At 35.2% G+C, this 27,877-nt stretch overlaps 1 protein-coding gene across 1 annotated transcript in view; it reads left to right on the forward strand.

Moving 5' to 3' along the window:
• Positions 1 to 27,877, forward strand: part of LOC129940292 (apoptosis-stimulating of p53 protein 2) — a 375,436-nt gene that overhangs the window by 32,292 nt on the left and 315,267 nt on the right. Inside the window, exon 2 of the mRNA XM_056048584.1 lies at positions 19,596 to 19,641. Coding sequence (XP_055904559.1) covers positions 19,612 to 19,641 — 30 coding nt within the window. The 5' untranslated portion in view covers positions 19,596 to 19,611. The remainder of the gene's footprint in view (positions 1 to 19,595; positions 19,642 to 27,877) is intronic.

Below are 27,877 nucleotides of genomic sequence, written 5' to 3' on the forward strand. Positions count from 1 at the left end.
ATGTTATGAAAACAAAACGCGCTTTGAAGCCTTTTTTTAGTTTTTAAATTCAAAGTTAGGAAAAAAAAAAGAAATAATAAAAAAAATGATCATAAAAAATCTTCAACTTTGAATAATGTTTTCGATTACGAAAAATGAATATTGCAAGCAGTTTTGCATAAACGGGTCACTGTACACCTCCGCCGGCCTAAAATCCACACCAAACGGTAAATTTATGACGATGCAAATTTATGATCCTCGCAAGGGTTGGTGTGGCCGGTAAATGTCGCTTGTTGGCTGTTCATCCAAAATTGGAATCCTCTTCAAAACGATTCGAAGCCCAGTCAGCGAACAAATAGCGTTTTTCTATGGTCATGAACTTTGAGCTCCTGGGTCAGTTGAATCTTGTACGGCTCAAGTCCCGACGCCATTTTTGCGTCCATACACTTGCTCTACCAATTTTTTGTGTAGCCATTGTAACGGATCTAGCTGGCACCAATATTGCAGTATTGTCAGCAAAAGTGGCAGTGATAGCGTTGGTATCCACTGGAATATACAAAATACAAGGTTGGTCGGAGAACACTTTCTTGTGGTACCCCAGCTTCTAATTTACTTTAGGACCTAGTTTCCGTACTTTACTCCAGTCGGTTCGTAACACACAAACTAATTTCAGTATTTCGTAGTACTCTCTGGGAAGGTCCCTATGTAGTTTTATACTTAAGTCCCAAGTGCCAAACCTTGTCAAAGGCTTGAGCTACATCTACTTGCCTTACCGAACATACTTGTTGTCCTTCAAGTGCCCTTTCCACAACATCCGTAATTCGCTGTATTAGTTCTATCGTGGAATGTTCATTTCTAGATTTAAGCTGATAGTTTAAAATTGGTCTTCTATTATTTTGCTGAATCTTTTCAGTAGTAAGTTTTCAAAAACTTCTGCCATAATTTGTTGCTTCTGCAATTTTCCAATAATATGGTATTTAAGGCATATGTTTGTTATAAGTTGAAGTGTTTTTGTCAAGTCCCAAATTGTTGGAGGACTTCCTTCCGTAGCCTGTTGCACATCAGCAATAAATTGTTTAACTTCATTATCCACTTGCTCAACTAGTTCCATGTAGCGACTTCTGTCATCATGATGGTTTCGGGCTGAAGCCAGGGCCGTCGCGAAGAATTCCCGGCCCGGGACGGACAAATTTCGGCCACCTCATATTGACCTTTTTTTTAAATCATGCCTTCTGATATGGTTCTTATTTCAACTACAAAAAAAATGAAATTGATTGGTATTAAGGAAAATAATAATTTTGTGTTAGCAAAGTGAACCAAAAAAAGTGTTAATCATCAATCAATCTCACGAGAATCGTCTAGATTAGTTGAAATAGAGGAGGTATAGAAAATAATTCTACATGCCAGTAGATCAGATTCCGCACAGAATCATACATTCAATTTGATATTGCCAACGACATGTTAGTAACTGATAATACGGTCGGTAACAGGAATGGTGGAAAACACACGGAGAACAAAACAAATGTTGAGTTAAATTGTCTCCAAGTTCTGCAAACAAATAGCATTAAGCAAACTCAATACTACAAACTCAAATACTTTCGGTAACCTTGTAGCAGAGTTTTTAATTCCAATTTCGTCCATAGTTTAAAACTGACATAGAAATGAAAATGTAGTATTAAAATTTTTCATACTATCGAACCGACGAGAAATATCAGATATAATAAAATTAACTATGACGTATAATCGTTTTTTTTTGGAAATATATTTCTTCGTCTGTTTTAATTTGCTCTCCGGCTCCTCGATTTTCTCCAAAATGTCTCTTTAGTTGCTTAAGTTTTCGGTTCGGTGGAAACGGTTCTGGAATATCCCCCAATCCAGTAGCAACTGATTTGCATTCATTCCTTTTCGAGTAATGTTCAAATCGGAGATCAAGTTGTCTGGATTTCGAATTTATAGACATATTTCTAGCTTGAAGAATGATACTTTTTTCATTTAGGTATAGCGCTAAGAACCTCGCAACAAATCGAAGACATCAGGACGCATTCAAATTTGTGCATATATGTTTAACCGCCATTTACATCTCTTCGAGTTTCAGCAGTCAAATTAATATCACTTAAGGCTTCTAATGATGTTCTAAGGTTTTTCAGATGATTTGCAAATGATTTTACTGCCTCAATTCTAGCTGCCAATCTTTTATCGAAAAGTTTGTGAAGGGATCCGGGTACATTTTTATTAAGAATTTCCCAACGTTAAGCACTGCTGCTAAACAAGTTGAAACACTCTTGAACAGCACCAAACAAATGTGACTGCTGCAGTACAACTTACCCCTGAATTGTGTATATGGCTGGTTCAATATACACACTTTGATATCATTCAAATCTTCAGTAAACAACTAATTCAAAATATTAATTAATTAATATTACGGGAACCACTACTGAAAAACGTTTGCGTGGGATTTTCCAGTCCCACGAAACCGAATCAAAAATGTCGTTCCGAGCAGAAACAAAAATAGGAGAAAAGAACTCCATAAAAACAGGAACCGAAGTAAGTATTTGTGTTTTGTTTTAAGTTTCCGGATCCCTTATTTTGACATTACAAATTTTAAAATAAAATAATTTTGAAATTTACGTTAAATTAAATAAGAAAAGCGAAACAATTTATTAAAACTTTCTTTCAATAGTTCAGAGTTGCCCAATTTTTCATTAAACATTACCAAATCAATAATAATCAGGGGTTTAGATCGGCAAGCTTGTGACTGATAGATTGGTAGATAACATGTAAAAAGGGCCCAATTGCGAATGCATGAAGGATTTTAAATTTTCGGGCTTCTAAAAATAAGGAATAGGTAGGTTGATGATGAATATAAAGTATTTGAAAAAAAAAAGACTTTCCTCATTGCTTTCAATTTTACGGGGCTCTAGAAAATCGTGAGCCCGGGGGGTTTCCCCCTTTCCCCTCCCTCTCTACGGGGCTGGCTGTAGCTTGTATAAGTGCAATAGTCTTTTTGGGATTGTTGGCATATTTTCGGTACTACACGGTTTCTTACAAATTCAACCAAAGGAGGCGAATCAAGACTTGGAGATTGCTTTTGCTACAGATACAGCAATCTTGTTTGTTGACGAAGGCACTGATATGAAAATGCACCACGTTTCAAAATAACCTATGATTGAAAAAAGAAGCCTCTAGATAACCCACCCTGTTGCTCTTTTTTCACCACAATTTTAAAATAAAATATTTGTAGTAAATTATTAATTAATATTAAAACAACTATTATTAAAAATAAAAACAAATAATCTCTTTCTCGTATAACATTTACCACATCATTCATGGTTCCCAAAAAAGTATATGAAGAACCAAAAACAAAGTGGCGACAGTGAAAAATATTAAAGGACAACTCTATGAAAATGTGCAAAAATTCAACTTTATCACAATAAAGTATAATTGCATTAACACGTTGGTATCCTGTGGCTTGGAATGTCTGTGGTTTTCCAAAACCACAACGAGGATTTTGTGGTAGGAGTATCACTTGTCCCGTGACATTGTCCTTTTACCATGTTATAAACAAAAAAAAAAACAGAACTATATCACCTTCTCTTACCTCAAAAATTGGCAATATGAATATGAATAAAATGAATTAATATTTCAACAATATAACTGCAGTTGTTTTAATTTTAAGTATATTTTTATGTTTTGAGGTTTTAGATGGAGCCATATCAACTCATAAAATGAAATATTAAAAAAAAAACAAATGTTTTAAATAAAATATTCATGAGATTTGATTTTTATTTAAGTATAAATTGGGGATTCATATTTTTTGATTTTTATGTACATTGATTATTTTTGGGATTTTCGGGATTAATAAGGCTAATTGAAATGCATGCTGTGCAGAAATGTGTTACACTCTTAAAATCCCACAATTTCTACTGAAATATTAGAGTAGACTTACTGAAAAATTCAGAATTGTAAGGACTTAAAAAGTTATAGGTTAGGATGTAAATATAATTCGTACGAAATACACAAAATCATCACCTTTATAAACTCCAGTTCTGAAATCGGAAGCACCAAATGGAATTTTTGAAATTATTTGCACCTGCCGATTATTTAGGTTGGCAATTTTTTTTCTCCAAATTAGCACAAACTTTTGTGGATGAAAAACTAAAAAAAGGACTTAATTAATTTAATCTAATTTAGATTTTTTTTTGCATAATTGCATCAATGTTTATTTCCTTTTACGCTAGATTGGCTGTTGAGTTTTCTAAGAGAGACATGTTAATTTGATACTGAATAAAATATGTTGTTTGCTTAAGATACTTGTACACTTGTACTGAGTATGCAAAAGTACAACCGAACTTGTAAAAATGTATTTACAGGAAAATGAAAACGAATAGGCACAAGACTGATTCAAATAAAATGCACGACTGGATCGCACGAACTTGCTCCTTTATGCAAAAAGTCTGTTTAAAAAAGTACCTATAAAAGATTTAAAAGTATACCTGTAAGATAAGTTTGTCTTCAAAGATATAAATGCCATTCGATTTGTCAAAAAAACTCCATTTTTCAATTTTTTTGTTTGAAAATCTTTAGACCGGTTTTATTTCAATTAATTTTTTTATATAAACAAATTTTCAATTTGTTCTTAAAAATATTTGTGTTATGCAGATGTTTAGTGATTGAATAGATATTTAGTCTGGACCAATCATCATATATATATATTATTTCATTAGCATATCTCCCTTTTTCGGGAGATACGGAACTAATATTAACAAATAAGGTGTCAAAAAAAGAGAATTTTCCGTAGACTATGCGAAATGCATTTTATTGAATATTAATTAATAATTTGTTGAAAAACCTTAACTTTTTTTTATAATACAAATATGAAATAAGGTTTGTGTATTTGAATTAACTTATCGAATACACACCATTTTTTGTCGGTAAGCTAGTTTCAACCTAAGACACAACTCATCCTAGGAAAACTCATCCTGGAAATGAAAAATACTTGTAAGCATACTGAACGAAAACAATTGTTTGTGTACTAAACTAGTTCGTTCAAAGCCTTTGCTTTCGATAGCTTTATTTTAATTTCATATAAGAAGAACCAGGATAAAAAATAAATTATCTGAAGATAAGAAAGAGGAAGAAAATGTATGTTTAAATTGTAAAGCGATCGCCTATTGGTTGTATAGTTAGGTAGGTGTCTTAAATGAATAAAGAATAGTTCATTGGCGTGCTCAGCTTTATGCCGATTGATAGATTATTTTTTTCGTTAAAGTTAAAAAAAACACACATACGAACAGGCACAAAAAATTGCTATTCATGTGTTGTTTACAGCCAGGCTCTTGTGCGTTTTGGATTTTAGTTATGAAGTGACACGTAAGGAGTAGTTGTAGAGGTTGTACATAATACCTATATATGTATTATGCAGGTTTATTGTGTATACGTAGAAAAAGCGATTCCAATACAAAATACATATACTCTTTCTGGCCCGTTTCTTTAACTTGCACTAAGTATTTATTCTTTTATATAGGCGAAGGCAAGTAAAATATGGGTGAAACAACCTTATTCTTAAAGAATAATATTTTAAAACCATGTATACAAAGGTACTCTGAAAAATCTGATTAAACCAGAACTATCAGATCCGCGCTTGTGCGCTCTGGAACTCGATCAAAAGGTCGGTGAGCTTACAGCAGCCCTCAATAAAACCATGGAAACTGCCTGCCCCCTCACTTCAGTGCGGGGAAAGAAGAAACCATATTGGTGGGCTGCTGAACTAGATATACTCAGGAAAGGTTGTAGAATGCTTTTCAATCGGGCAAAAAATCCTAGACATCCCCAAGATTGGGACTCCTATAAAGAATCCCTCAAAAAGTATAAACTAGAAATGACAATAGCCTAAAGATCCTCATAAAGATCCTTCTGTAACTCCATAGAAGAATCCTCGGAGGCATCAAGGATAAGGAAGATTCTCTCGAAAAATCCAACCATGCCTAGTTGTCTTAAAAACTCAGATGGTACATAAACTAACTCTTGCGAAGAAACGCTAAACCTGCTACTAGAAACCCACTTTCCGGATAGCTCTCAATCCGTTAGTACAACAAACAGTCCTGGGTCGGGTATTAACTTAATTTTTCCTCAAGGTCTGGTTACAAAAGAAAAATTGACATGGGCTCTGAATAGTTTCAAACCTTAAAAATCTCCAGGTCCAGATCAAATCGTACCAGCTGAGCTATACAATATACAAGTGATATAACTTTGCCCATCATTGAGATGATCTTTAAAAGCTGTAGTTTTCATTCCCAAGGCGGTAAAATGCTCGCATGTCAACCCTAAAGACCTAAGACCTTTTAGCCTATCATCATTCATTCTCAAAACTCTGGAACGATTGATCGATATCCATATACGTAATAGCATTGATAAGGGACCATCAATGTCTCAGTATGCTTACTGCAAAGGGAAATCGGTAGAAACAGCCTTGCACACTCTGGTAAGAACTATCGAATACTCCCTAGAGCAAAAGGAATATAGGTACCATGGTGGCCTTCCTGGATATTGAGGGCGCTTTCTACAACGCTTAAACGTCGAATACTCAATCTGTGAGTTGGGGGATTTTCGCACAAAAAGGTCTGTCAGTAGAGGCACTCCGCAAGGTGATGTTCTGTCCCCTCTCCTGTGGTGGAACACAGTGGTTAACGAACTACTAATATTCCTTGAGAGGGAAGGCTATAGAGTGGTTGCATATGCCGATGATGTTGCTATCGCCGTCACAGGGTAACATCCTAATACACTGAGAAACCTCCTCCAAAATCCAATCAATATGCTCACTAGATGTGCTGATCACTGCGGACTTAGTATTAATCCTTAAAAAACAGACCTCGTCCTTTTCACACGGAAATACAAGATCCCAGTAATTGTACCTCCTTCAATTAAAGATGTACCACTAATTTTTACCAATAAAGCCAAATATGTTGGTCTGATATTTGACAAAAAATTAATTTGGAAATCTTATATGCGGGAAAGAGTTAAAAAAGCTACAGCAGCTCTTTTCCTTTGCAAGAAGCCATAGGAAGAAAATGGGGTTTTCATCCTCGCATAACCTATTGGCTATACACATCGGTCATTCGACCAATACTTTTGTACAGGGTTGCAGTATGGTGGACTGCACTAAATAAAGTCACATACTACGACAAACGTAGCAGACTCTAACGCACTGCTTGTCTCTGCATAAGCGGGGCATTTAGTACCAAACCCTCAGCAGCGTTAGACACACACCCCTCGACCCAACTCTAGGTGGCACAATTTACCAAGATGCGCAGCCACAAAACTCATGGCCTTCACTGGACATAAAGCGCTCTAAAGACTAGTTATCTCAAAGCAGACTTCATATTAGCTCCCTAATAGGTGTCCTAACGGGACACTGGCTTATAGGTAGACAAGCAATACGACTTGGTGTAGCCTCAAATGACTTCTGCAGGAGCTGTATGGACGAAGAAGAAGAGGACACAATCTCTCACCTTCTCTGCACTTGCCCTGCTCTTTCACTTAGACGCAGTCTTCATCTGGGAGACTACCTTTTTGATAATACCGGTGAACTAGCTAAAGGATATCAAATATCTTCTTCGCTGTATAAAAAGCCCAAAACGGTTCGACTAGTAAGAAGTAATTCTCTAGATTCATGTGGTATCACAATGGGCCTTTTCTTTAAGCCTAAGTGTGTGAATCCTGTATCCGCAGCCACGTTAACCTTACCTAACCTAAGGTACCAAGATAATACTTCTTGATAGACACTTTAAAAAAAGATTGTTGATTAAACATATCGTATTCGTTAATCCGATGCAGTGGCGCTACACGGCCATCGTTATTTCTTCCAACTCAGCATCTTCTTCGACCAGATAATTCTACAGGTTAGTTTTCAAAGCTTTTTAAAAATTCAAATCATCAGTTTTTTGGAGGTGCTGACTTGTAACCCAGTTCAAAACCCAACAACCAATTTAACAGTGTTTCCAAGCTCCGAGTAGATGATTTAAAATTGGAAGATATTTATCAATTTAAGTTCTGTTCACTTTTGCAAAACATTGTATGATTGAAATTACAAAGCATTAAAATCGCCAATGAAAACTTCGTACAAAAATTGCTAGAAAGTCTCTAAGGAGAAAAAAATATTTTGAACGGAATGTCACAATACTAAATAAATAAATTGGGTAGCGCAACAGTCCCTGGAGAACTAGGGCCTAGTGACTTACAACTCTTAACCATTCCTGTGTGCGAGTAATGTTGTCAGAGATGGAGGGGACCTATAGTTTTATGCCGAATCCGAACGGCTAATTTGAGCAGCACTTTTTATGACAATAATTACTCTTGGATGATTAGTCAATTACTCGCAAGAGGCAATACCCGTGAAAAACACTTTAGATCTCTCAAGCAGGCATTAAACCCAAGATCCTTAGTATAACAGTTCAACGCACTAACCATTATGCCACGGGTACTACGGGGGGACAATACTAAGTGTATTTTATAATTGTGGCATATTTTAACTGTACGGCAAGTGTTGCATTCGTAAAAAATTTGGAGTCCGAGATTTTAATCAAACATGACATTAAAATGTTATGTGGGTCCCCTGATTGCATTCGTCTGTCTGTCAACTGATTCGCATTGAGTGCTTTTTTTCATGTTTGTTAAAGATTAAAAATAGCAGCGTCCACGTACAAATTTGTTGCTCAACAATTGAAAACTCGAATTTTCTCAAAAACGAACGGATAGATTTTAATTAAATTTTCAATACAAACTAATATTTTTTTATTGCTCCAGAAGTGTACCCATAGAATTTTTATTTTGTTTCTAAGTTCCCTCAAAAACTAATTTAATATATTTCGTGATCGAGAATGTCATTGTTTTGTTTTTGATTTTTAAATAAATATTTAATTTTGTTTTCAAAACACTATATCTTGCAAATGGGTCATAATATTGTAACGAAATTGAAATGAAAAAAAACGTATATTAATAAGCTTTATGTAACTGCATTCTTAAAATATTTTAAAACTTAAATCGAAAAATTTTATACACGCAAAATTAATTTCAAAAAACGCTTTAACGATTTCGAAATAAAATTTTTAAAAAATAGAGTTTCTGAAAAATCAAACGGCATTTAAATTTTTAAAAACATCATTTTTATGAAGGCACATTAAATCCAAAAATACAGGAAATATTTTTAAACAGACATATAACAAGTACGTGCGATCTAGTGGTGCATTTTATTTCTTCTTGTGATACCACAAAAATTACAGTGTAGAGTAGTGTAGAGGAACGCAAGTTCATGAAAACTGTCAACGAAAGTCGAATGAGAAACGTCATGCGTCACATGTTTAAAAGGATGAAAATAAATTACACAAAAATTAAAATAAGTTCAATAGAAGTGATATTTAAGAATACAATTTCAGAAGAGTTCTTTAACAGTGACTGTGAAATTGAGTTATCAATTTATTTTCTTCCGAAGCAGGGTTACGAAAAAAAGTTTGTATGTCATTTTCGAGTTGGTAGTGCAGTAAGTAGTTAAGGCAATTAATTGATACACTTACAGAGACCGAAGAGTACAAAAAACTGGGTCCTTCTTAAACTTTTAGTAATTGACGACACTCATATAATAATTAATTCATATAAACATTATAAGAAACGATAACATCGAAAGAACACCTTAAAAAACTTAATTGTTGGTCAACACATTTTTTTAAGCCGCCCGTGTAGTACGGATTTAAAGTGTCTCGGACTTCCGAAGAATTATTTGCAGTTTCCAGTCATCATAGGATAATTTTAATAAACCCTACCTTTCAAGCCGTTTTGCACGTAATAAGATCGTCGACGCTCGCAATTGCCTTAGTTATACTGCACCCATTTGAAGACTATTTTGAATTAGAAAAGTTGTGGTAAAAGTTATACATTGCCAAGAGCATATACAGTCAAGCTTGCTCAATTTAAGATAAAAACCTTCTTACCATACGTTGTCGTAAGTCTTCTAAATCAAACGGAACAGCACCTGTTCGTTGTTTCTTTTTTTTTTAATATATTCCATTGAATATAGAAGTGTGAGCTGTGTTATGTCTCTCCTTAAACTTGAGCTGAGTTTTTGTGTTGTTTATATCCCACTTAGTTAAAACCCTTTTGATGATCTTTTCGAAAACTTTGCTGATAGTAGGAAGAAGACTTATCGACCGGTGTTCTGAAGTATTGAAGTTCTTCTTTTAAAAACTATCTTTGAATGTAGTGGATAATAACATTATTTAGCGCCTTGTCGAAGATTTTGGTATAAATGTCTATTGCCTCCATCATTAAATGTCTTAGAACAACATTGAATATACCCTCGATACCTGCTAAATCAGGCTAAGACTCCATGAATATGGAAATCAGAAGTTGGATATTATTTTCTAGCCAAACTGCTTTTTCTAATTCCTGTGCTGAAGACGGTGCCAAAAGGACAAAATCCATTCCCACTGCCTGTGCTGACGCTAATAATATGCTTGCCACAAAGTCGTATTCTTCCTCTTCATCTTTATTCAACCAACCTTCAAACACTTGCTTCTGCAATTCTTCGTCTAAATATACCTTTAATTAATTCGACGTTATTTTTATTCTATCTATAATTTTAATATTTTAATCAGTTTAGAAAGTTTGATATCATCTCACGGTAGAGTTCACCATTCACAGTTATGTTACGATTCGCAACATCTTTGAAGAAATACGGTCCAGCCCATAAGCCGCCCAAACTGTGACTTATTCTGGAAACATTGGTATCCATTGCTTGTGGCTGATATTAACTCCAAAATCGACAATTCTGCTTATTTACGTACCGATTGAGCCAAAAATGAGCTTCATCGCTAAACATAATTTGTCGGTAAAAAAGTGGTTTTTCAGCCACCTTTCCAAGATCCCATTTACCAAAAATGTTACGTTCCAGTAGGTCGTTCGGTTTCAATTCTTGCACCAGCGGTATTTTGAAAGGCATCACACCTAAATCCTTCAGCAAATTTTCCACGTTGCTGGGTAACAGAAGAATAATAATTTTCAAGCGTTGTTCGTTTGCAAGACGATTCATGGTCAAATTATTGAGCGAACTAAAGATGGTTGACAGTGAAACAAAACACGAAACGTGTGTCAGCTGTTTAAACCAGTGTTGCAAAAAAGATAATAGCTAAAAAATCACCCTTTAGATCGCTGAATGACGGCGGCGGCCAAAGTGTTTCAGTGCAGCTGTCTAAACACAGCTTATTCGTATCTTCAAAAGCTATTGGCATTATATTTTCAAAAAAGTACCATATCTTTACAAATAACCTTGTTTCACCTCTGATTAAACGATATTTATTTGGTCTTCTCGTATTCAAATTTTTATATTTCTCTTCCTGAAGAAACGTCAAATTGATTGTCATTCATATTTTACTTCCGTTTTGATGGCTTTTCTCGAGTCAAAAGCCTTGTTAATATGACCGCTAGCTGAAGCCGGAGTGGGAGGCAGGTATACAACCGAAAGAAGACACGCATTTGTTCAAAGCTTGACACTAATGAGATGGAAGAATGTCTATAAAAATGTGTAATTTTCTTATAATGTAAGTCAGCTTAAGCATATGGAAATTTTCAAACTTAAACTATGCCTTAAAAACCGGCGCGACGCAAAACGCACCATCATCTCAAAACAAAATACGCAGTTGATTGTGTCAAGTCAACCTACGCGTTATTTTTATTCGTTCGTGCTGTTTAACGCGTTCCATCAGTTCGTCTACCCGCCGCGCGTCCCGTCGTCGTGTCATAAGTACCGCTAAATTCAACGATATAAATCTTTGCGTTAATAATATTGTATTAGTAAACTGTTTCTCGTAGTCTATCTAATTTTACCTGCTTCATACATGCGGTATGAATATAATGTTTTATGGTAAATATAGCGGGCTTTTGCCTCTAAGATTTCCATAATTTAAATGATGATGAATGACACTTGTGTTGGCTATAGGGCCTAGAGATGTCAAAAATATTACACCTGACACTTGGGATTGCCGTTTAGATAAGTCAACAAAGAAAAATCAATGTCTCCCTTGGGTACCTTATCCACATACATATATAGAAACACTGACCAACAAGATATTATGGATTGACATTTTGCATTCTAATGAGTCTGATATATTATGGTAACAACGAATTCTCCCATAACAGGTATTTCCTTCTTCTTCTTCGTCTTATGCTTTTGTTTTGTTTTTGAAAAGGTCGGCTCTACTAATTAGATTGATATTTGATATTTTGACTAATTTGATTTGAAACGTTTGGAAAAGACATTGCCTTTCTCTTTTTATTTGTCAAAACGTTGCGTTCAGATGCTGTAAGATAAGGAAATGAAAATTGGAGATAAATAGGTAGATTTCTGGCAAACCTTAAAAAATGCTGTTAATTAACTATGTTGAATTCTTTTCGTTGGAATTTAGAATTTAATGAAATTAACTTTCTGAAATTTCATAAACTTTTGTTAATCGGTGTGTTTTAAAGAATGCAATTATTTTAGGCTCCTTCTTTCTATGTAAGCAATTAGAAAACATTGAATAAAGTATTGTGACTTATAACATCATTTCATGATAGTTAAAAACTTTAAAACTACCTTTCTTAATTACTTATTTAAGCTTGGGCTTCACTCCTGTGCGAACTACAGCCTCACCCAAACAAGCGTCTCCACCTACCTCAAATTGAGACGTTTTGACCTAATTGCTGGGGTTGAATGTCTTATCATTAAGCCAGCATATGTTTGTACCTGAGCGTCGAACTTGTCGAGTTGTAGAAGCTGAGTAAGGTCAATGATTCTCGTGAATTATTTCCCCAGAAGAGCCCTGAAACTAAAGGTCGCTCGCCCCTCCCCTTCCCAATCCTTACCAACTCCTACATCGGCTTTGTGCTACTATGCTGGCTAATGGCTCCTTATTTCCTGACTGTATAGTGCATCACTGTCTGTCAATACCCTGTCTCCTTCCTGGGACGCTTATGGCACAATTGCTGTTCGTCTCTCCTTTTCCAATACATATCCCTCCCTTCAACTTCCCAATTGGGCTGGATCTAAGGTGTTATACGACCCGTGCCGATGATCAGCCAGGCTGAGGGCCCAATTTTTAAAAATAGCTCAGTCGTTAACGGAGTATCCGGATACCAGGCGACCTCCGGATTAGCTAGCCTTATCTGTGTAAGCGAATCTCTGCACAGATGGACCCCCTTTTTACTTCGCCTACTCGTGGGAATCCAAATGAACAAATTAAAACAAAAACTAAAACAAGAGCAAAAAACAAACCCAAAACAAAAGCAAAATCGTCAAACCGGTGCCGGTACTCCAGCTACACCGGGCGGCAGTTCGGCGGCAACGTTGGCTGTCGTTGCACCTGTGCCAAACATCGGAGAAGGGATTGTGCCTAGTCACTGCCCTTCTTCGTGTGCAGTACAGGTTCTATCCACACCGGGCGGCAGTTCGGCGGCAACGTCGGCTGTCGTTACTCCTGTGCCAAACACCGGAGAAGGGCTTGTGCCAAGTCACTGCCCTTTTTCCGGTATGGTAAAGGATGTATCAATGACTAGAACGCTTTCTCAGGTCGGTAGTGGAAAGTTCGTGAAAAATGATCCTTCCACCACCAAAAAGAGTAAACCTCTCCAGAATGCTCCTAGGAGCTCCTATAAACAACGGCGCTATGCGATGAGGATTCTAAAATCCTCTGGTTCGTCATTGGGGGATGGAAGTAATCCCATCCTTAGCAAGAGGCAGGAGTGGGCTAAATCCATTCTAGATAAAACCAGTCGCCATGACTCCACGTCAAAACGACAAAGATCTTTGGAGGAGCCCACTCCCGTCCCTAAAGTTGGAAATCCAATATACAGGAAAGAGTTAAAAAAGCTACAGTAGCTCTTTTCCTTTGCAAGAAAGCTATAGGAAGCAAATGGGGTTTTCAACCTCGCATAACCTACTGGCTATACACATCGGTCATCCGACCAATACTTATGTACGGGGTTGCAGTATGGTGGACTGCACTGGAGAAAGTCACATACTGCGACATACTCAGCAGAGTTCAGCGCACTGCATGTCTCTGCATAAGCGGGGCATTGAGAACCACACCCTCAGCAGCGTTAGACACTCTCTACCATCTGACACCCCTCGACATCTTCAGTAAACAAGTGGCAGCGAGTACAGCGATAAGACTCGACGCCTCATCTCAATGGACCAACAACAATGTGGGACACTCCATCATTTTGAGCGGAAATTTTGGCGATCAAAGAGGTTCTCTGATATCAATCAACTTCTGATATCCGCATCTTCTCTGACAGTCAAGCTGCTATCAAATCCCTTGACGGTGTCTCGACCAAATCTTTGACGGCCCTAGATTGTCGATCGTCTCTTATGGAGATGGCGGAGCAATTTAACATTCACCTCTGTTGGGTGCCGGGCCACAGAGACATCACAGGTAATTGTAGAGCCGATGAACTCGCTAAAAATGGAACCGTCAAACCTATTTGACCTGAAAGGGAGAAGATAGGTATACCGATAGCTACATGTAAACTTATGCTAAAAGAAACAGCTTTTGCGATAGCAAATTCTAGGTAGCACAGCTTACCAACATGCGCAGCCACAAAACTCATATGGCCTTCACTGGACCTAAAGCTTTTAGGACTTGTTATCTCAAAGCAGACTTCATATTAGCTCCCTAATAGGTGTCCTTACAGGACACTGTCTTATAGACAGACACATAATACGACTTGGCGTAGCCTCAAATGACTTCTGTAGGAGCTGCATGGACGAAGAAGAAGAGGAAACAATCTCTCATCTCTTATGCACCTGCCCTGCTCTTTCACTCAAACGCAAACTTCATCTGGGGGACTACTCTTTTGATAATCCCAGCGAACTAGCTAAAAAGGATATTAAATATCTTCTTCGCTTTATAAAAAGCTCAAAATGGTTCTACTAGTTAGAAGTAATTCTCTAGATTCATGTGGTATCACAATGGGCCTTTCTCTTGGCCTAAGTGTGTGGATTCTAAATCCGCAGCCACGTTAACCTAACCTAATCTAACCTTATTTTGTCATAATTAACTGTCAATTCTATTTTTGAAGCCTCTGTCTCACAAATGTTCCATCATGCTGAGTTCTTCCTTTTGTTTCCATATTGTCGGGAGATGAAAATAATGAGCAACACTTTTAAAAGATTCCATACTCTTTCCAACACGATGTAGAAGAAATCACTTTACAGCTCGCATCACCTTATTTAAAACTTGTTACGATATGAAAACATTCGATAAAGTTTTCTTAATAAAGGAAATCTTCAAAAAAAAAACAGACGCTTACAAATGGTATCGAGTTGTGTTAAACTCTTACCACACTCCTTTTTTTAAAATTTAGAATTCACTTTAGGAGATGTTTGTTTCTAATATTTTCTCATAGCTTTTATACCATTAGTACATGAGGCTTGTTTCTTCTTAATCTCCGAACTTTTTCTCGTAGATTTAAGACGATCATCATTTCGGAGTTTTTATGACTTTGTTAACATTGATTATGTGATACAGGGTGTTTTCTTAAACACTTCTGTAACTATTCCAATTTGAAAGTCACGATGCAGAATGCTATTTCATTAATACCAAGGTGTTTATTATTTCTCGATTGTCTTGGTTTTAGAAGTTTTGGATAGGTTCACCATTTGGATAGTTGGATGCCATAAGCCCGGCTTCAGTAATTGCTGATATAACATTAGTTTGCTCTGGATACATAGGTCAGAGTTCTTTTCTATAAACCAGTTAATTCTTCTGTACTTCAAGTTTAGTTCTTCTCTTATTTTGGTTATTGTGCTCTTTTTAGTAAAGCTTTGCATCCAAAGTCATTGCGTAGTGTATAACAGTATTGAAGTAAGATACTTTTGTACTGTAAATAGCAATCGAAATATTTATTTTGTTCAAATGTATATGCATCAATTTCGTTTTATTTAGTTTGATACGCCATTCTTGAGACCAAACACTTACTTTAAAAAGATTTTTCAAATTGTGCCACTTATCATCTATCTCCAGTATTCCAGTATTATCAGCAAAGGTCATGAAAGCATTAGTATCCACTCCATAATCCCCTTTATAAATGGTGATTTTTTAAAAGCTTTAGGAAAGTCCATTGTTGCGCGTGCTGTCACCGTCTTGTTGAAACCACATGTCATCCAAGTGTAGATCTATTTCATTTTTAGCAAAAAAAAGTTGGATATTATCTCACGGTAGCGCTCACCATTCACAGTTACGTTACGATTCCATAATTGATGGTCATCATCAAAACTGGCCGATACAGCTGCAATATTTTCTTCATTGATTCATGGTTAAATTATAGAACAAACTGAAGATGTTTTACAGTGAAACGTGCGTCATCTGTTTAAACCAGTGTTGCCAAAAAGATAATAGCTAACAGATCACCCTTTATAAAACATTCAAGGTTGGTCCGAGAACACTTCCTTGTCGTACATCTTTTCCTATTTTCTTTAAATTCCGAGTTATTTTGTTGCTACCGTACTCTATTCGGTTCGTAACACAAGATTTTAGTAGTTATTACTACTGCCTGGGAAGATGTGCAATAAGTTCTCGAGTTTCAAGTGCCAAACCTTGTCAAAGGCTTGAGCAATGACTAAGAATAAAGCCGACCATACTTATTTTTCTTCAAGTGCCTTTTCCACCACATATTTATTTGTAAATTCAAACTGATCATAGTTTGGAATTAGTCTTCTAACTTCTATTATTTTGCTGAGACACATTTTCTCCTTGATTGGTTTAAGCGGTATTGGTTTGTAATATGTTACTTCTGATAGTGACTTAACTTGTTCTTGCTTATAATTAAAGCCTTGCATTTCACTCGATAGTGTCTTATTTTCCTTGGACATTTTTAACAGCTTAGGTTAAATCATGCATTTATTATAAATAGAAGTTTCTTAAAGGCTATCCAGGGCATTTCTTTACAAAACGTGAATAGTAATAAGATCGTATCGTGGTGACTTTTTATTAGATAATTTATGTTGGCACATGCTTCTGACTTCTTTGAGCGTGACAAAAGAAGTTTTACATTCGTCGTGCCTTATGGTTTGAAAACATTCGGGAAATGTTCAGCAAAAAGTTCAGCTTTTTGTTGATTGCAGATCCGTTTGAATTCTTAAGATTTTATTTGCAAGGTTTGTGTCTAAGGTCTTTTTAGACGCTTAGGTGTTGTCGTATGACTTTTTAGAAATCTACTTCGAGAATCATTATTAAAGTTCGAAAAAGTTGAAGTACTTTCTTCCGCAGTATCTGTTGTGCATCATCATTGAATTGTTTAACTTCATTATTGATTTGTTCTTTTATTTCCATGAGAGATCTAAAGCTTATAAAGCTTTCAAGTTTATCTCTAAATTCCTGTCAGTTTGTTGTCTTATTAACAATCTTAGGATTATTTTTGTTCTCTTATTTCCTTTTCTCCATTCATTCGAGCTGAAGGCCCTGGTAACTAAATGATCTGAAAAATATTTATTGGTTTCCTCTGGACTGAATACATCAATTCCAGAGTATCTCTTGTGGAATTCTTTCAGAATTTCACGTTCTCTTCGATTGCATAGATTACACCATAGAAGAAGATCTGGCTGGTGAGGAATAAAGTTTAAGCTAATCAGTTCACCTCTTTAAGATTGTGCTGTTTTTGCGCATGGTGTAGGTTTTTTTTCTTTAAAATGTGGTGAACTTTTCTGTAGTAAACTCATCGGAAAGTTGTTCTGCATCCCACACTCGGGCCATATTTTTTGTATACATTGCTCTGATAACTGCTATTATTTTTAAGGAGTTTTCATAATTGTAGAGCTTGTAGAAGAGAGCTTCCCTAGCAATAGAGTCGAAAGCTGCCCGAAAGTCGACGAAAAAGACATACAGCTTTTTCCCATTCTTCTTGTAGATTTCGTATTTACTAAAGAAAATAGTTGCTTGAAACTCAGCAAAAATGTCCTTGCTTTCAATCCAATTGGATAATCTAGTATACAATAGTAAACTAAAAAGTTTTTTTGCAGTGTTTAACAATGAAATGCCTCTGAAGTTTGTTGCATCTTCAGGGTTGCCTTTTTTTATGGAAGGGAAAGATGATTGCTGATCGAAAACTCACTTAAGCGTTGGCCATCTCAAAAATATTATTCAGTTCGACAGTAAGGAGTTGTAGAAATTTGGGGGTAAGATGTTTATAAAATTCAAAAGGTATTCTCTCCTTCCCAGGAGCATGATCTAACGATAAATCTTAATTACCATCAACAGTTATATGATTTCTTTTAATAACTTTAACTCCAAAAAAGGTAGGTATGATTTCGTCTTTAGAGATAATGCTTAATTTTAAAATTCTATGTGTTTTTTCAAATAATCATTTATTGATTGGAGATTTTGTACAATTGTCAGATTCTTTGACAATAGCTCATGAAAAATTCATTTCCGGCTATATTGTCATATAATTCACAGGATTGATAAACATTTGACACAATTTTTGTAGACTAACAGATCATGTTGAAGCTAATAGTTTCTTTTTCTTAGTTTTGTGGAATAAAATAAAATAAAATCATAACGTCTTTAATACGTAAATTCCATTATTGTATCCGCTCAATGTCAGCTTCCGTTTGTTGAAGGGACAACATTTACATCATTTTATCATCTTTAAAAACCGAACCGTCCCCCCTCTACTTCGTCGTCGTGCAAGAAAAGAATCGTTTTTCCGCATTCAAAATACACATCAGCTTTGCTGTGCAGAATAACCTCATCAAATAGCTATTCTATATTAACCAAGAAAATACAATTCTGAAAACCGAAGTCCTCCTGCTGCTTGTTCAATTTAATGCAACCTGGAAACGTAACACAGGAAGTTATGCTCTATTTATGAGGAAACTCAAGAAAAGATGGAATCGTTTGAGTATAAATATCAAAGTCTTTATGACGATGTATCACGAAGAAGTTATTTCCTTTTTATTTTCAGTGAATTCGCAAGTTCTTGAACTTATCTCTGATTCAAAAAAAAAAGAAAATATTTGTAAATCTTGTTGAAATAGAAACAATTTATTTATTTGAGGTTAGGAAATATGAATAGAATTATTCATTTATGGTCAAGAGTTTAGATGAGAAAAGTTGGTATTAAATGAAAAGTGGCGTTAAGCTGATTATATTTGTGCAATATTTTCAAAATCGTTCAGGTTAAACCTGAGATATTTGAAATTGAACTTAGTGGTTGTAAATAAGAGTTTATGTATAGATAGATACTTTTTGATAGATCATAGATAGATAGGAATCAAAAGAAAGGTATATTTTTCTTAAACCTCAACAAGCTCGATATCAATTTTTACTTTATAGCAAAATTCTTCGTGGAAGCTCTTAGACAAGGTTAGATTGTTGAAGAACGTTGTCTGTATTAAGCGTGTCTACAAAAATACACATAATGCAGTTTTAATTTTTCATTTAGATTATGTTGAAGCAACTCTGGATCGAAATTAAAATTAAATGCATCAAACAATTCTAAAATTATTCTATAACTTTTGGCAAATTCACTTTTGAAAAAAATATTTAAATTTTCACCAACTGTAACATGTTTCTTAATTTTGGTCTTTGCAGAAACCCACGTCATGGTATGAAGGAACCGAACAATTTGGAAGATATTGTAAGTACTAAATGCTTGTTTTATTTCAATATTTCGATAAGAATTAATTTTTAATATGATACATTCCTGATCTAAATCATTTTATTTTAAAACACCCATATTAAAATCAAAGTAAATTCGAAAAATCATCAAAATGATTAGGACTTAATTTTTTTGTAAACACTTGAAAGATTAACTTGAAAAAACCATTATAAAAGCCTTGCGCAAACTGAAGCTTTAATAAATGCCTTGCGTTGTGAAGACACTTTTCATTGAATATCTCTTGGAACTTATAGGAAATTAAGACATTTAAAAAAAATTTTAAGCTATGCAAGTTACACATTAAGGATTTAAGAGTTTTCTGATTTTCCGAATTTAAATTTTTAATGTTTAAGAGACGTTCAGGATAGCTTTTTCCGATCTCCATATCTAAAGAAGAAGCAGAAACTAGACTTCTTTAATAGGTAATAAAAACAAGCTGTGGAGAAAGGACTATCAACAAAATAATAATTTAAACGAAAATTTAAATTTTAAAAAAATTCTGGGGATAATTGAAAAAAGTTTCAACAAGCTAGAAAGGCCTGCGATGCCTATTTCGAATGACGAAATTTATGGACGATCAAAAATAAAAGCAGAAAAGAACATGAGGAATTCTTCCTCAGTTCCGACGCTCGCTGTAAGCTAAACTCTTTTCTAGACAGTTCGCCACAAACTCAACGCTGTCAGAGAGTGTAATTACTCCGCCTGTTCTTGAGAGAGTAAATGATTTTATCGGACGAATCCTCTTCCGGACAAGTACAGTCCTAACGTTCTAAATCTTAATACACAGACCCTTACCGAGTAGATGGAAAACAGCGTTTGTTCAATCGATACCAAAAAAGTTCAACTTTAGATTATCGACCAACCGCACTGCCATTCCTTCTTTACAAATTAATGGGAACGCTGTTTAATTATCGGCTCAAGTAAAGTTAAATGTCTATTTGAGTACTTCTGCTAGTTAACTCTCGGGAGACTGTCCATTTGAGAGCAAAATTTTGGAAATTTTGATATCCCGATGTCTGCTAGAATATTGAGAGTTTTCTTGCTGAGGGCACTCTGATAATTGTGTCCACTTGATAGATTTCTTCTTCTAGCATATTTTCATTTGGCCATGTATGGATTGCAGCTGCTTTATTAATAATCTGCACTGTTCTTAAAAAAGAAAAAAAGTTAAAAAAATATGTTGGGTCTAACCGTCGTAGACAATTCGGTGCTGGGTCTGCTCTTTCAAGAGACCTTCACGCTGAAGATCCTCAACAGTTTTGAAATGTTTGCCGTTTGTCAGTCAGTGAAATTGAAAATTACTTTATAACTCCAGAAGGTGAAAGTCCATGGCAGAAAGGCACATTACACTGAATAATTAAAAAAATTAAAGAGGTACTTACCAGATTAGATATAGTTTCAGAAGGCACTAAAAATGGAATAAGAAACTGCAGAGCCCCAAATTAGGGCCACTTACTGCTAAATAATTCGTCAGTTCCTGTTCCAGAGCAGTTTGAGAGCAACTCGCACCACGTTTACTCTCAAATGGACACCTCAATATCTCTATATCCATATCCACAATGGAACAAATATTAACATCACCATCGTTTTGGAGGAAGTAAGATTATTACACAGGATTTTTCAAAAGCATTTCATAGAGTTTACCATTAGGTTCTCTTATAGAAATTGGGTGCCTTCTGTTTTGACGAATTTCTTGGATTAAATATAACCTTTAAAAATAACTTTTCGGGCCGTTCAATACAGGTAGTATTACATAAATTCAAGCCGGAAAAATAAAAACAAATGCTGGTGTGCCCCAGGGTTCTGTTCTGCCTCCGACACTCTTTCCCATTTTTATTTATGATCTCCTCTCTGAAAGCTAAAGTACCGTAAGCTTTTAACATTCGTTTTTAGAATGGGTTATGAAACCCGGATTTTTGGATGAAGACCCTCAACGGAAAAGTATGATAGATAGATAGATACAGTTCAATAATTTTAAGGTTCTTGTAACATACATTTTTTGGTTTAAGGAATAAATAATAAGGCAGGATAATAATTGACATGAGGAAATCTTCAAAAGGCACTTGGCAGTATTCGACACCAAGTAGTGTGGGACTCTTAACCACTAAAACCATCTCTTCATCAGGACCAATCTTGAAGGATCGACTTCCGATTTTTCTTTCTTAATTTTGTACAATCACTTTGGGGGAAGTTTAAACTTTTAATACTTTCCCATGTATTTTTTTTAGACCATAAGCTCATGAGGCTTGGTTCTTCTTAATCTCCGAACATGGTTTCTTATATTCAAGACGGACTCCATTTCAGAATTAGTATGACTTTGCAGTCTCTGGTTGTGCGATACAGCGTATTTTTTAACAACGCGTATTTTTTCACGATGTAGATCGGTATTTCGTATTAACTATTCCACGAAGGACTTTGTTTTGGAATTTTTGGATGATTTCGGTATTTGTTTTCTTTGTACAGCCCCATAATTGGGGTCCATAGGTCCAAACAGGCTTTAGTACTTGATTATACAGCATTATTTTGTTTTGGATTGATAGATCAGAGTTGTTACCAAGCAACCAGTACATTTTTCTATATTTCAAGTTTAGTTCTTCTCTTTTCTTTTTGATGTGCTCTTTCCACTTAAGCTTTGCATCCAAAGTCATTCCAAGGTATTTGGCCGTATTGGCGTTAGGTACAGCTTGATTATTAATGGTTATTGGAGTATTGTTTATCTTTTTATTTGTAAAGTTTATATGTGAAGATTTTGTTTCATTGAGTTTGATACGCAATTTTTCGGTCCAAGCTCTCACTGTGTCGACGGAATTTTGTAGTTTTACTGCTGCCTTAGAGACACATTTGTCGGGTACCAAAATTGCGGTATCATCTGCAAAAGTAGCCATTAGGGTGTGATTACCAACTGGAATATCCCTTGTGTATAGTAAATACAGGGTAGGACCTAGGACACTTCCGTGTGGTACACCGCCTTCTATTTTCTTCAATTATGAGTATTCTTGATCTTACCTTACCTTATTTCAAGTAATTTGTACTTATCGACTTGTAGCATAACTTACTTTTAATTCAATCAAACAATAAAAAGGAGAACCCGCATATTGTAAATGGATTTATATTGTATCGTTTGAAAAAAAAATTAAAAAAAATCCAATCCTTGTAGAATCCAGTTTTCGACGCATGATTCTTCTTAACATAATATTTGGCAATCGATTTCGGTCCATATTAATCACCTGTATCAAATAGTCTGCGCTCAGCTTCAATGTTGATACAAGGAGTGTAGAAAACCCTGTTTCCAAAAGATACATGTACTTAGGCGTACTTAGAGGGGGGAGAAATACTTTTCTAAGGAAGAATCGAATCAAATTTTTAACAATTTAGTATTTCCAAACACCCCAGATCTGTGCTCCATAAAACAGAACTGCTTTTGCAGTTAAGTTAAAAATGTCATATTTGGCGTAGGTATGTTGATATGTTTCAGTTCGAGCAAATAGCCGTTCTAGCAGCATTGGCTTTGGGTTTGAGATGTTTTGTCCTTTTCAAATTAAACGTGAAAGTCATTCCCAGATAAACATAATCCTTGACTACTTCCAATACTACTCCATCATATCTCCAGTTTTTTCCTCTTGCGGTTCGTATTGTACCATTTTGGAATACCATTTTGCAGAATTTACTTCCAGTCCCCATTTTTCCAATAATCATATAGCCTATTCATCATAAGCTGCAATGAAGCTGGAGACTCTGCCAAAATGACAATGTCATGAGCATACATAATTACTTTCATTTTTAAGCTTTCAAACTCCACTCCACAAGAAAGCCAATCAACCAAGTAATCAAGAAATAAGGGCTCAGTTTGCATCCTTAACGTAGTCCTCGATTTATTTGGATCTCTTCTCTATTATGAACGCTAGCTGTCGTTTGATTGTAAAGTTTTTACAGTTCTAAACTTGGATGATACACCTAAGTTATAAAGTTTATAGAACAGCGTTTTTCTGTCAACTGTATCAAATGCAGCTTTCAAGGCAACGAAAAAGGTATAAAGCTTAGTATTACGGTTGAGTTTGCTTCGTATTATACATTCAAGAATAAAAATGTTATCGGCTATAGAATACCCTTTCCAAAACCCTGACTGATACTCGCTCAGTTTGTTAATTAAATTTACCCAGTTAATAAGCCTTCAAAGCATGATAAACTTATTTAGTTCTGACCAAGCCACCATTGTTAGATAGGGAATTCGAAATCGAGAAGAACTTCATGCGTTGAAAACTTAATGTTGCCTACTTGGGAAATATTTTTCCCTAGGAATTGTTCCTTTTCCGTGAATTCCTCACGGAATTCTTTTTCCTTAGGAATAAATTTTGCCAACATAAAAATAAATTTATTTTCGAACATAGTTTTGTTGGTTCTTAGTGAAAAAAATGTTGTTTTCGTCCTAGACCTTATCCTTAATTAAAAATGCAAGGAATATCGTTTTTATGAAATACAACGAGAACAACGAAGTGAACAAAGATTCATAAGGAGATTTTAAGTAAATGTTTTTGGAACTCGAGTTTTGCTTTAACTTCCTGCATTCTCATTGATTCATTTTCAAGGCTATATGTTTTCTTGAAATGGTATTCCATTTCCTTTTGGTGTCGCTTCACAGATTCAACTGCCTCTTAAACCTTATTGCAGAGTTATTTTTTGATTTCAATTTCTCGTTTCAAAGCGACGTCACAAGTTATGCCTTTTTGTTACCTTTTATGTAGCACGACGAGTTGAAGTTCTGTTTTCATTGTTCAGCTGGGAGACCAAAAGTTAAAGCATCCAGGCATTTACTCCACTGATTCTTCTAAGGCACAAATTCGTATTATCGTTTCCTCCAACGCATTGAATTAATACTCCTTGTTTGGGCCTCCAACGGTTGATTTTTTTTGTCTCTTGTTTTCAGGAATTTTCTTCCTCACGTACTTTTTTTTTATCAAACCATATCTTAAAATATATTTTTTTAAGAAAAAAATCATGGTTATCAACTTATCACCTCCTTTTTTCATTCAGAAATAGATTTTGTTGGTGGGCCCAAACTGCTAAGTTCTTTTTCTACTTCTTTCCAAAATGTTGATACATCTTCCTTAGACCGATTTTGGTGTGGTGTATATTTGTCGAATTTGACCTAAGAAAGATAAATTTTTATTAATATTTTCATTCTCATTTTGTTAAGAATTGCTTACATTGCTTGCTCCTCTTTCGATACCGACAACTAAAAAAGAGGCTGATAATTTCCCACCCCGTCTATCTATTTGTCTTGCTTAAAAGCTTGTAAGTTTTCATGTTTGGTTTAAAAAGTTGTCAGTTGAATTATTCTTACAAATTTAAAATTACCAACAATATTTTTCATATCAAGAAATAGTTTAGTTTGAAAATCTAATTTTGTTAAATAGAATTTAAGTCGAATGAAATTAATTTGAGAGATGTCACAACCGAACATCAATTTTTACTAAATTTGCGTTCTATTTTTTGAAGATTTTATTTTTTTTTACGAAAAACGGACTTATGGATTTTTCGTCTGTCCTGCTCCTCAGGTCTCGTTCCAAGCGGATGGAAAACGGCATTTGTCCAGTCTATTCCCAAAAAAGGCGAATCTTCCTTACCCTCTTACTACCGACCGATTGCACTTAGGTCCCTTCTTTATAAGGTCATGGAAACACTGATTAATTATCAGCTCAAGAAATATCTTGAAGATCGAAAGCTTCTCAATGACCGGCAATACGGTTTTCGTCGCAATAGGTCCACTGGTGATCTCATGGTTCATGTCACCGAACAGTGGAGCAAATCTTTACATCTTAACATCAACTTACTTAAGCCTCTTGGATAGTATTGAACGTAGAGCATTTAAATTGGTAGATGATAATATCATCATAAGTTCATTTACTTCGGTTGAACATCGTCGTAAGGTCTCTTGTCTGACCCTTTTTACCGTTATTTTAACGGCTTATGCTCTAGAGAAATAGCCAGTTGCATTCCTCCCCTTAAACAGTTCAGCCGTAATACTCGCGCTTCTAGGAATGCTCATCAGTATACCCTCGAGCCCAACTTCGGCCGTACTGTCAAATACAGATATTCGTTCTTTAGCCGTACTATGCGAATGTGGAATGCCTTACCACACTCTGTCTTTCGTAGTAATTGCAATATTCATGAATTCAAAACCAATGTGCACCGACCTCCGAAGTTTTAGAAATGCTTTTTGTTTCGATTTTTAGTTTTTGTAAAAAAATTGTAAATTCGATTTTTCCCAAAATTTTTCCGAATGCTGAAAACAATATTTCTTATAAGTTAAAATTAGTTGGAAGCCATAATCTTAAATTTTTGAAAACATATTCAAGTCGAAAATAAATTTTTACCCAATTTTGTTTAATTTTCTTATAAGATTCTATTTTTTATAAAAAAAAAACTGTCCATTCGATTTTTCTCAAAATGTTACTTGATTTTGACACCAATATTTAAAAAAAAATCAAATTAGGTTAAAGCCAATGTCTCAAGGTTTTGAAAAGATATTTGAGTCGAAAATCATTTTTTACCAACTTTTATTAATTTTTCTATTTAGGTTTTTATTTTTTGTAAAAAAAATTGTCAATTTGATTTTTCCCAAAATTTTAGCGAAAGTTGAAAACAACATTGCTTATGAGTTAAAATTAGTTAAAAGCCATAATCTCAAGGTTTTGAAGAGATACTTGAGTCGAAATTCAATTTTTACCAACTTTAAGAAATGTGTTTTTTTGTGGGTTTTTATTTTTTATAAAAAAAAAACTGTTTATTCGATTTATCTCAAAATTTTACCAGATATTAAAAACGTTATTTTGCGTTGCAGAAAATTGTTTTAGAGATAAAATAATTTTTTATTGATAAAATTTTTTTTGGTTTTAAGTACCAAGAGAGAAAGAAGGTAGGTTTAATCTGAAGCTAATAACTCCACCGAAAATAGATTACAATTTTTTACATTAAAGTTCCAAAATTTCGTCATGACAAATGATGGCAAATAATTGACAATTGTCAAGATTTTGTTAAAACTATATTTTTAAATACTAAGATATGTTTCAAAATTTCATTCAGTATTCCATTTTTTCGATCCGACATTTATCAAGGCAATCGTAATTGAAAACCTTTCCATACTTAAGAAAGGAAAATATTTGAAACGGGAATATAACGCACGATTAAAACAACTCAGCCGTAAGCAAAAAGACATTCCCATTGAAGGTGCGTAGCATACACAGGTACAAGTATATATAGACTCTCATCGCCTTAAAGCGGTTCCTATATGTACATAATTTTAAGTACCTATAAGGCTAGAGATTATATACCCTTGCCATACACCAAGCAACTCAGCAACTTTGAGACTTGACCACAACTACCATCACTTCGACTTCGACTACGAGTTCGACTTCAAGAACGACAACAACAACGACAACAGAGACTTTCCATAATAATCTTTCAAATGAAAGAGCTCATTTCAAGTTCATGTGCGCAATGAGATATCGTTGCGAATTGGAGTGGAAGATGATTTTAACTACGACGACGGGTAAGTCGAAGTCGAAGAAGACGAAACGAAGACAACGAGGATGATACGCAATACGCAATCTATATAGGCCTACGTTTTTATATACCGATACCGAAGACGAAAACCTAACAAGGCACATCGCATTGCAACGTTCGTCGTTGTGTCGCTGTGTCTGTCGTCGTTGTCGTCGTCGATAGTTGGTGTGTACACCGAATATGAGCCAACGCAAAATCCGTTCCATGGCTAAAAAAACAAACCAGCTTTAGATGCTCTCTGATACCTGATAGCAAAATAACTATATATCAACATAAACGTAGATATATGCAACATCTATATTGCAACAGTTGAAATATCTCTGAAAGGCATGCGGCCTAGTTTCTTCATTCAGAAATCGAGATACATGTTTCGCGCAGTATACTATGTTTTTTATGTTTCCATTTTTATTCAACTGCCTCCGCACCACCATCATCGAATACCCTTCCATCTTCTGTCTGCTTCTGCTTCTGCCTCTGCATCATCCACAGCCTCAGCCTCAGCCTCTTCATCGTTAAATCCAAAAGATGTAAACTGAAAACAAGATTCAATTTAATCGAACCAAGAGGAGATAATTATTACGACCCAGGTAAATGTGACAGAGTGCGGAGCAATGTTGCCGCTTCATTGGACCAGCACAGAGGACACCTATAC

Source organism: Eupeodes corollae, chromosome 1 (assembly GCF_945859685.1).
Source record: "Eupeodes corollae chromosome 1, idEupCoro1.1, whole genome shotgun sequence".
Classification (NCBI taxonomy): Eukaryota; Metazoa; Arthropoda; class Insecta; order Diptera; family Syrphidae; genus Eupeodes; species Eupeodes corollae.